The sequence below is a fragment of the Rhinopithecus bieti genome, unplaced genomic scaffold (genome assembly GCF_001698545.2).
Source record: "Rhinopithecus bieti isolate Rb0 unplaced genomic scaffold, ASM169854v2 scaffold_947, whole genome shotgun sequence".
Taxonomy (NCBI): Eukaryota; Metazoa; Chordata; class Mammalia; order Primates; family Cercopithecidae; genus Rhinopithecus; species Rhinopithecus bieti.
In genome coordinates this window covers 499,800-511,296 of record NW_016803664.1, presented here as the reverse complement: position 1 = coordinate 511,296, position 11,497 = coordinate 499,800, and the positions used below count along the sequence as shown (strand labels likewise).

The 11,497-nt window shown below is 41.1% G+C and overlaps 1 protein-coding gene across 3 annotated transcripts in view; it reads right to left on the bottom strand.

Annotated features, from left to right (window-relative positions):
* BNIP2 (BCL2 interacting protein 2) overlaps nucleotides 1-9,165 on the bottom strand; it is a 32,887-nt gene extending 23,722 nt beyond the window's left edge. For all 3 annotated transcript variants that reach the window (XM_017895956.1, XM_017895970.1, XM_017895962.1), the window contains exons 1-3: nucleotides 8,634-9,165; nucleotides 2,988-3,094; nucleotides 457-524 (exon numbers count right to left, since the gene is read on the bottom strand). In XM_017895956.1, the coding sequence (XP_017751445.1) occupies nucleotides 457-524; nucleotides 2,988-3,094; nucleotides 8,634-8,846 (388 nt within the window). In that variant the 5' untranslated portion in view covers nucleotides 8,847-9,165. The remainder of the gene's footprint in view (nucleotides 1-456; nucleotides 525-2,987; nucleotides 3,095-8,633) is intronic.
* Nucleotides 9,166-11,497: the final 2,332 nt, after the last annotated feature.

The following is an 11,497-nucleotide window of genomic DNA, read 5'->3' as shown; positions in this document are numbered from 1 at the left end:
TAAAGAAAAAGATACGTAACAAGGAATGCTTAGATGCTAAAGCTGAATAAGAAAAATTTTAACTACTTCATTCTTGGGAAAAATAATATTAATTAAACATAACTTCAAAGCACCTATTCACAAAATTTTTATTCTGATCATTGTTGTTTCTCCATCGTTGGCAAGAGATCAATAAAGCATCAATGTCTTTTAAATAGACGCAGACCTTATAGATACCTCTTACCACTATAAATGATCTCCTCCACCCCTTTACTGTAAAACTTTCCAAAAACCAAGCATATATTTTTGGAATTTTTTAAAGCATTCTTAAAATGCTTTCCTCAATGTTCAACTTATACTTTGACTTCTATGATGGAAAAAAAACTCAAGTTTTTTGTTTTTTTGGACAAAAAAATGTGTTTTAAAAAAATAACACAAAGTCCATAATTTAATTGAAAATAAGTGTCAAGCTCTTACCAGGCTGGTCCTCTGGTCCAGTTATAGCTAGTATATCTGCTTCAATACTATCATCTTCTGGTAAAGGTCTAGAAGACACAGGTATACTTTTTAACCAAGAAATTACGAAAGAACTTTTTTTGAAGTTCAATCTATTAAACATACAGCTTATAGAAATAAGTATTTGCAAAATGGAATAAAGCAGTGTTGTCGTTTTTGAGACAGTGTCTTGCTCTGTCACCTAGGCTGGAATACAACAGCACAATCATGGCTCACTGCAGCCTTAACTCCTGGGCTCAAGAGATCCTCCCGAGTATCTGGGACTACAGGTGCGTGTCACCACGCTTGGCTAATTTTTAGTAGAGACAGGGTCTTGCTATGTTGCCCAGGCTGGCTTCAAACTTTTGGGCTCAAACGATTCTCCTGCCTTGACCTCCCTAAGTGTTGGGATTATAGGCATGAGCCACTGTGCCCAGCCTAGCAGTGTGTAAGATAAAGTCTCAGCCTTCTGACTAGCTAGGACTACAGTGGCACATCAACATGCCCAGCTAATTTTTAAAGCTTTTTTGTAGAGACAAGATATTGCTATATTGCCCAGGATGATCTCAAGTAAATCTTCTGCCTTGGCCTCCCAAAACACTAGTATTATAGGAGTTAGCTGCTATGCCTGGCTGCACTTTCAAAGTAAAAATTCTGACTATCAGAGCTGACTTATACACTTATTACATATAAGTAACCCATAAAAGTAGATACAAATTCCCTATGCATACCTATTATAAAACATGTAACAATTGGCCGGGCGCGGTGGCTCAAGCCTGTAATCCCAGCACTTTGGGAGGCCGAGACGGGCGGATCACAAGGTCAGGAGATCGAGACCATCCTGGCTAACACGGTGAAACCCCGTGTCTACTAAAAAAATACAAAATCTAGCTGGGTGAGGTGGTGGGCGCCTGTAGTCCCAGCTACTCGGGAGGCTGAGGCAGGAGAATGGCATAAACCCGGGAAGCGGAGCTTGCAGTGAGCTGAGATCCGGCCACTGCACTCCAGCCTGGGCAACAGAGCAAGACTCTGTGTCAAAAAAAAAAAAAAAAAAAAAAAAAAAACCAACCAAAAAAACCATGTAACAATTTTAAATAAATATGACTGAAATGCACAAATACAATGTGATGTATGATGCAATGTATGAAGCTCAATTTTTACTCACAATAAGACTACAGTGATGATAGCTCAATTCTTCTGAGATCAGCATTCTTATATGTACTATCACCACCATATGCAACAGTGACTCAAGTCTCCTATCAGCTGTCCAACTGCTAAGCTATCCAACTGCTAAGGCACCTGATTATGCACTAGGATGTCTTCTGCCCACTATGGCATGGAAGCACTATTTAAATATAAGGTCTGCCTTTGCTCTCTTTTTCATCAGTCTACCTGGTACCAATATAATTGTAAATACAAATGCAAACGTGAAAGTGGCTGGCCAGATGAGCTAGAAAATCCTTAGTAATTTACTTAGTAAGGTTTTTTTTTTTTTTTGCGGGGGGCGGGGGGATCCACAAAATTAATTTTTTTTTTTTTTTTTTTTTTTTGAGACAGAGCCTTGCTCTGCTACCCAAGGTGGAGTGCAGTGGTGCTACCTTGGCTCACTGCAACCTCTGCCTCCCGGGTTCAGGCAATTCTTGTGTCTCTGCCTCCTAAGCAGCTGGGACTACAGGCACGCGCCACCAAGCCTGGCTAATTTTTTGCATTTTTAGTAGAGACGGGGTTTCACCATGTTGGCCACGTTGGTCTCAAACTCCTGGCCTCAAGTGATCTGCCCACCTCGGCCTCCCAGAGTGCTGGGGTTACATGTGTGAGCCACCGCACCTGGCCACAAAATTAAATAAAATTTTAAAAGACAACTAAAGACCTCCTTCTCTGAGCAATCCCTCAGACCTTGCTTAAAGGAAAAAAACAAACAAACATTAAAACACTTTATTATAAAAGCAAAATTTTGGAAACTTAAACGACCTAAACAAAAATGAAAGATTACACAAGATTATATATATATTTGGATGGAAAGGAAGATACAAGAGAGTCAATCTAACTGTTGAAAAGAAACTTTTACTTCCTAGTATCAAATGATCACCTTGTATTACTGAGTTTCTTTAAGAAGCCGAATATTCCATTTAAAAAGTGACATCTTGTCCGGGTGCGGTGGCTCACACCTCTAATCCCAGCACTTTGGGAGGCGAAGGCAGGCAGATCACGAGGTCAGAGGTTTGAGACCAGCCTGCCCAATATGGTGAAACCCCGTCTCTACTAAAAATACAAAAATTAGCCGGGTGTGGTGGCGCACACCTATAGTCCCAGCTACTCGGGAGGCTGAGGCAGAAGAAATTGCTTGAATCCAGGAGGTGGAGGTTGCACTGAGCTGACATTGTGCCACTGCACTCCAGCCTGGGTGACAGAGCAAGACTCCTTCTCAAAAAGTAAAAATAAAAAAATAACATCTCGATAAACAAATTCTGAAGTTTTACTCTAAATTGTTTTCATTTAAAAGCATTGCTCACATCGGAAAATCTTCATCTTGCCATTCTTCTTTAAGTTCCACACCTTCCATCCTCAGCCTGGATTCAATGTCAACTACAAACTCTTGATAATCCAGAGAGCCAATGTCCTATGAAGAGAGAAAAGTGTTTAACTTAATTTCTACTTTACTTTTTATCCACCGAAAAGGCGCAATAATCTTACATATTAGTTCATACTTGAGGTTTAGTACAGTGGTCTGGTCATGAAATTGATTTACAGGGTTGCATTTTTTTTTTTTTTTTTAAGAAAAGAGAATATTCAGACCACATATATTCTGGTAAAGTTAAGTACTGCTTATAGTAAGGATACTGTTCAGTGAAAATACTTGTTTTCAGTTGCATGTATAGTATCTCAGGTTATGATTTAAAATATATTTCATACTATGGATTATATTAAAAATTTGAAGTGGGGTAAGAAATAAAAATGTTCTTTATTATAGATTCATAATTAAATTTTCTGTCCCTTGGATACAGGTTGATTCTAAACAATAGTATATAAATAATATTTAAACTCATGATTCAGCAGGGTCAACTGGTGTGCTTTTACATTTTCTTCTCAACAATTTGATGCCACAATTCCCGAGCCACTGAAAGAAGTCTATTCAGTAACTTGTCCTGTAAATGAACTATGCTATCTTTTGATTTGTTTCTTATCTATACTATGTCCTTCTCATATAGCTTGGCATATGTTTTCAAACAATGAACTTGGTGAATGTCTTTTTATGCAACTACATATTTTTAACATACGCCATGAACTTTAGTCTTAGTTTTTCCAAGGAATCATGTGAGTGCCAATATCCTCATTTTAAAAGTGAGAATCCAGAGATACTCCCTCTGGTGCTGGAGTAAGAAACAGAAGTTTAGGTAAGGGACAGATCAACCGATTAACAATGCAACAAAACAGTGAAAACTATAGAAGGAAAGAGGTATTACATGAGTATTTAGTTCATTTACATTCAAGTCAATAGATGTCTAAAGTTATTTAATAAATAGCAGTAACATCTTTTCTTTCTTTTTTTTTTTTTTTTGCATTAACATATTTAAGAGATACAGAGCATCACTAACAGTACTAAAAATAAAGTTAAACGTGGTTGACACCAGGCTGGGAGCAGTGGCTCATGCCTGTAATCCTAGCACTCTGGGGGGCCAAGGTGGGCGGATCACTTGAGGTCAGGAGTTCAAAACCAGCCTGGCCAACATGGTGAAACTCCATCTCTACTAAAAATACAAAAACATTAGCCGGGTGTGGTGGCAGGCACCTGTAATCCCAGCTACTTGGGAGGCTGAGGCAGGAGAATCGCTTGAACCTGGGAGGTGGAGGTTGCAGCGAGCCGAGGTCACACCATTGCAACTCCAGCCTGGGTGACAGAGCAAAACCAGCAGAAGACTAAAGAGGGTGAAATGGAGAAAATGACTAATACTTTTCATAGTTAAGTTCTTCTACACCATTTGATTTTTAAAACTATACTATGACCTTAAAAGATATTTATTAAATAAAATCAATTATGTCAGTCATTCACATCAACCAGTCTTCTAAAAGAAAAATGCAGTCATGTTCTATAGCAGTCTTGTCTGCTACGTCAACATTCAAAAGATGCAAAAAGTTATATAGAAAAAAGCCTTATGTTCTTTAACAACAAAATTACAATGGAAATGCCCTAAAGTGTTAGATTTCACAAGGTAAACTAGATTTGTATCTCTGCCAAGACTGGAAGCCTCTCTGCCCAGTTTGAATTTTTACTTAACAGAAGGTTTTAAACATTCCCAAAAGGTTTCAATGTTTGATGATATACTTGTTAGCACAGAAAAAAATTGGTAGATGCTGACTTTTCCACACCAACTTATTTGCTTGAAAAGTAAAAGTAAAATACAAAAATTCAGCCAGGCATGGTGGCGCATGACTGTAATCCTAGCTACCAGGGAGTCTGAGGCAGGAGAATCACTTAAACCCTGGAGGCAGAGGTTGCAGTGAGCTGAGATTGCACCACTGCACTCCAGTCTGGGCGACAAAAGGAGACTCTTGTCTCAAAAAACCAAACAAACAACAACAAAAATCAAATAGCTCCTTGAAAGACAGCCCAAGTCTTTCAGCTATCTCAGCCTATTTATTCCATTTTTACCTTAGTATCATATTGAATCATGTGTTAATACCTCAGCAGATAAACATGGATATTTAGTTTGAGGATAATCAATTATCTAAACAGAACATGAGGAGAGAGATATAGATATTTACTCTACCATCTCATCATGAATTTTAGGGGAAAAGTACACTGGGTGGATTAAAACAATTTAAACAATTGAGGGACTACTGTTCCTTGGAAGCACTTTATCATCAAGCAGCTGTTAAGAACAGGAAACCAACAAGAAAGCAGTTAATATAACCACAACCACTTTGAGGCAAATCAGGATACTGCTGACTCACAAGTTAACTGTGTTGCTTCCCATTTCTTGTTCAAATTTTTTTTAGTAAATTAGAATGGGAAATAACACTTTAAGATGATATTTGTTAAAATAACCTGTTGGCACAGGAATAACTTGATTTCTCAGTAGACTGACTCTTGGTAGTGGTGGTACATCCTTACTTATGCCACTCACCTCTTGTAGTCATAAAGATAAATTCAAAGCAGTTGTTTATCTTAGGTTAAAAATCAAAGAGACAATTGATTCCTTCTGACACCGCTTCAAGGGGGACGAGTACTGATAAATCCAACCAAGATGAAGAAGCTTTTCCCAGGCAGTTTAGCAACATAACCAAAAATTAAATGTTAAGATCACATTTAGGCCAGGCTCAGGGACTCACTCCTGTAATCCTAACACCTTGGGAGGACAAGGTGGGAAGATGGTTTAAGCCCAGCAGTTCAAGCCTAGCTGGGCAACATAGTGAGATCTACCTCTACAATTTTTTTTTTAAGATCACATTAGAACGTTTAATTATAACACAATTATACATGGTGATTTTACTATACGTACTTTAACACTGCTGCTGCAATAGGTGCCAGTAACAACCATTTATGCCGAAATCAATTACAGTAAGCATATGGAAATGCCCAGGCAAGCCTTTCACTTCCCCATTTAAACTAAAAGGTTTCATCCTAAACACTTATGTTCACTTTTTAACGAACAGCCTGTACGTTTAGATCACCAAACATCCTTGAAAAAATCCTAGATGTGTGCTTCTCATTGCTCCCTTGAGTGTATATACTTTTTAAACAATGAAATGAGATGCTCTATCAGAAATGTTAACACAAGCCAGGCGTGGTGGCCCACACCTGTAATCCCAACACTTTGGGAGGCTGAGGCGGACGGATCACCTGATGTCAGGAGTTCAAGACCAGCCTGGCCAACATGGTGAAACCCCATCTCTACTAAAAATACAAAAATTAGCCGGGAGTGGTGGCGCTGGCCTGTAATCCCAGTGATCAGGGAGGCTGAGGCAGGAGAATCGCTTGAACCTGGGAGGCAGAGGTTGCAGTGAGCCGAGATCGTGCCATTGCATTCCAGCCTGGGTGACACAGCAAGAGCGCATCTCAAAAAAATAAAATAAAATAAAATAAAATAAACGTTAACACAAAATTTAGAGGAAAAACTAGAATGGTGCTGACTTCTCTCAAAATTGTGAAAATATAGCAAAAGATGATTGTGCCACCTACAAAAGTTAAATTTATTATTACTATGCAGAACATACTGAAAACACTGCGACCTTTAAAAAGATAAAGTTTACTAACTGATGTCTCAGTTTGTCGTAGTTAGAAATATCAGTTGCAATAAAAAACTATAATTGTGGAATATTACTGTCACATTATACTAGTATTCTGCTTTATAAGATGTAAACATAACACGACATCTTTTTTTTTTTTTTTTTTTGAGACGGAGTCGCACTCTGTCGCCCAGGCTGGAGTGCAGTGCTGCAATCCCGGCTCACTGCAGCCTCCGTCTCCTGGGTTCAAGCGATTCTTGTACTTCTGTCTCCGGAGCAGCTGGGATTGCAGGCACTCGCGACCATGCCTGGCTAATTTTTGTATTTTTAGTAGAGATGGCGTTTCATCACACTGGCCAGGCTTGTCTCATCTCACTGCTTTATCATTTTTTGCTCTTGACCTCAGGTGATCCGCCCACCTTGGCCACCCAAAGTAACAAGACATCTTTCATCTACTATCAGCCTGGTAACTTACTAGATCTGGTTACATGTACTTTCTCTGACGTCTTTCTCCCCATTGCTCCTTCTACCAGCATTACCCCAGACAGAATGAAAATAACTTTTCCAGAGTGCTTTTCACATTTACTAACCACTTTCACATCCATCATCTCATAGTCCAACCAGCAACTTTGGGATGCATGACACTTGTGTTATCATCATTGTATCTTATATATGAGGCAATGACACTACATCCTGGTCTCCATATCTAGTCCAGAACTGTTTCTAATATAGCACACCGTCAGCAGTGCACTGGCAACTTTATACAGAATAAGCCTATCATGCCTGATTTGGTTGCACGTAGCTTCGAAGGTCTTGTAGTGCCTGAAGGCCATAATAGCACTGACTTAACGATAATCTAGTTCAAGTTCCGTTTGCAGAAGTGGATCTGTCATACTTCCTGTCTAAGCCCAATAGTGTTGGGCTGCACTAGAGATTACGAAGACTAGGAATAGAGTTTAGAGAAAATACAAAACAACAAGAACTAAGAATATGTGCAAAATGATCAAGAAACTAGTCTGCAGGGGTAACTTAACTGGGTAACATCAGTTGTAATTTTGAGGAAACAGCGATTTACAAATTACAGAATTTGTTTCTACAATCGCAGAGATTCCTATAAAATGTTAGAAAAACTACATTTAATTGAAAATAAGAAATCAGGTATTAGGTGAAATAGAGATCCTAATCAAGAGAAGGTGAGAATGAAAAAAGCAACACTAAAATGCAATCACATAGTTTATTCAACTAAATAAATAGGAGGCACTGTGACTATCTTGACGAACACCGCAAAAGCTGTGCCTTCAAGGAGCTCACAGGACACACAAACAAGTAACTCCAGAGACATGAGATGCATCCAGAAATCCAAACCATTTGCCAGGTATTTAAACAGAAAAGGTAGTGTCTAGATTCACGCGGGGACTCGGCTTTTGACGTACACACTCTATATTTGGTTGAGCGTACTCGGGAAGATCTATTAAAGCCCTGATTACTTATGCTGCTTCCGTGTCTATTCCCCGAGGTTACGAGGCATACCAGAGGTCCAACTTTCTTTGTTCTGCACCAGGACGGACGCTGGTCATAAATACTGAAGCATCGTAGCCCCGCCACTTCACCCACACCAGGGTAAAAAAGGAGTGGAGGAGGGGCAAGGTTCCATCCCGAGCACAACTACCAGAAACGGAAAAGGGGTGGGGTGGGGGGGGCCAAACTGCCAAATACAAACAGGACCCGAGCCAAGGGCGGGGACCTAAACTGGACGGAGATCCAGGAAGCGCCTTCCGAGCAGGTTCTATGGCTCCCCCCTACCAAGGATAACTCTCTGGGTTTCCTCTCCGCGGACGTCGTGGGCACGCGCCCGACAGACTTACGCCCCTAGGCCGGTTCCCAGTCCAGCTACGGAGCCACCGTGCCAAGTCCTCCCAGGCCGCACTCACCCCGGAGGAAGCCTTGGCCCCCTCGTCCTCTTCGCCCCTCCAGGCCGGCGACGTGGGGCTGACGGCCAGGTCGCAAAAAGCAGCGCCGAGCGGAGCTCGCTCCCCTGGCTCGGCGGTGGAGACCCCAGCCCAATCCCCCGGCCGCAGCGGCACGGCGGCGGCGGCAGCAGCTGACCCGGACGCAGTGAGAGGCCCCGGCGGAAGTGATAACATCCCGGCCTCCTCCGGGCGCGGCAGCCGGAGGCGTGGTGGCGGCGGAGGCGTGGCATCTTCTTGAAACCCACACGGCTTATCCCCACCCGCTCAGACTTCACGAGCTAGAGCTCGCGCCTGCCCGCGAGGGGTGGGCCTTGCTTGCCTCTGGGCCGAACCGTTGCGGCGACTCTTTATTGGTGGCGTTACTGCGCCTCAAGGCGTTTTTTCACTCATTGCTGTCCGCAGGGAGACTGCCCGGTAGTCTCAGTTATTTTTGTTTTCTTTCTGCCTGTCTTTATTGATCATTACAGTAGGTGAAATTATGGATATCAATAATAATATTGTAATGCAATACGTGCAATTATCAATATCAATATTATTACAACAGGTGCAATTATCAGTATCATTACGATAGGTGCAATTATCAACGATCAATAATAATGTGAATTATAAAGTGGATGAAATAAGGGGAGGAGGCAGGGCGCGGTGGCTTATGCCTGTAGTCCCAGCAGTTTGGGAGGGCGAGGCGGGTGGATTACCGGAGGTCAAGAGTTCGAGACCAGCCTGGTCGACTTGGCGAACCCTCGTCTCTACTAAACGTACAAAAATTAGCTGGGCTTGCTGGCGCGCGTCTGTAATCCCAACTACTCAAGAGACGGAGGCGGAGTTTGCAGTGAGTCGAGATCGTGCCATTGCACTCCAGCTTGGGCAACAGAGCAAAAACTCCGTCTCAGAAAAGGAAAAGGGGAAAAAATAAAAGAAAAGAGGAAAGAAATAAAGGGAGAAAAAATATCCAAGGCCTCATTTTGGGGAGCTAGGCCTCAAAAGCGACCTTGGAGTTTGGTAATATTTGCGTGTGAACAGCTTTATAGCAGTGCTTCTCTTCACTGGGGAACGGTCCGTTTATTTTAAAAAAATTTTGATTAGTTGTTGACCACAAGTTGATATAACAGAAAATGAAAAGGCATACAAAGTCCAAGTCAAAACTTTTATCGTTGGAGTTAACAGCCATAAAATTACCTGCAAAATTGCGATAGAGTTTTCTACTGTCTCTCTGCAGACCATTTACAAACAGTTCTCAAAAGAGCCCAGGTCTATAGACCATGGTTAGAGTAATCAAGGTAAACTACTCAAATTAGACTATACTCAGCTGTACAGTTTCAACCAAATGAGATTTGTTTGGAGAACATCATAGTTTCTCTCAGCTGGGCGTGCCTGTAATCCCAGCACTTTGAGAAGCCGAGTATTCCAGCACTTTGAGAGGCCGAGTCGGGTAGACGGCTAGACCTCAGGGCAACATGGCAAGACCCCATCTCTTAAAAAAAAAAAAAAAAAAAAAAGGGAGAGAGAAAGAAAGGAAAGAGAGAGAAAGAAAGGAAAAGAAAAGAAAAACTAGGTGGACTTGGTGGTATGCACCTGTGGTCCCAGCTACTTGGGAGGCTGGGGTGGGAGAATCGCTTGAGCCTGGCAGGCGGCAGATGTGGTGAGTCAAGATCACGCCACTGCACTCCAGCCTGGGTGACAGAGCGAGACCCTGTCTTAAAAAAAAAAATCCCTTTCTAAAGTTTCATCTGATAAATCCATAGAGAGCCTCAGCAGTCAAGTGTTTGGGTGATTCCATTAGGGAACGATCAGGCCTGAAGGAAACAGAAAAGCTCAAAAATTTAAATCATTGACTAAAAATGCAGCACTCTGCCTGGCTGTCACATTGCTTTGGCAACATTTGCCCACCATTGGTAGATTAGACTCCGTCTCTTTGATAAAATGGGAAGAAAACAGTACCTACCTTATAGGGTTTTTGTGAGATGAAGTCATATGTATGTATTAGGACCATGGTTGTCATATTGTAATCACATTTAAGTATTAGGTATTATTTTATCCTATTCTAGCAAGTTCACTAAACAGCTGGTAGAGAAAACAAAACTGATCAACAGAGCTTTAACTAAACAACTTATTGGGCCAAGAAATTTCATCTTGAGTTACAGAATTTTTTATAGTTTCATATTTTGCTTCTTCAGTTCTGCAATGTGCAGAATTCCCCACAGGGTGGCAGAAAATCATTGGAAATCATACACAGTTACGTTATTTAGATCTTTAGTTCCTTCTTCATTTTAATAACTTTATCATTTAATAAGGTTGATCAGTGTTTGCTTTGGTTTTGAGTAAGCCATCCTATTATTTATCTTTTTATCCCTATCTCGTTAATTATCCATACTTATTGTTGAAACATAACTACAGGTAAGCCAAAAAGATAACTATTATTAACATATTTCTGTATAGCCTTTCAGATTATATGCATACACATACATATATATTTTATGTATAAATTGCACATATACGTCTTTATAAAAATCAGAAAATATACTTAATGGTTTATAATCTCCATTTTCTTATTTTCATTTAAAATATATTATGAGCTGGATGCAGTGGTTCACACCTGTAATCCCAGCACTTTGGGAGGCTGAGGTGGGTGGATCACCTGAGATCAGGAGTTCGGGACCAGCCTGGCCAACATGGAGAAACCACGTCTCTACTAAAAATACAAATATTAGCTAGGTGTGGTGGTGGGCACCTGTAATCCCAGCTGCTTGGGGGTGCTGAGGCAGGAGAATCATGTGAACTCAGGAGGCGGAGGTTGCAATGAGCTGAAATCACACCACTGCACTCTA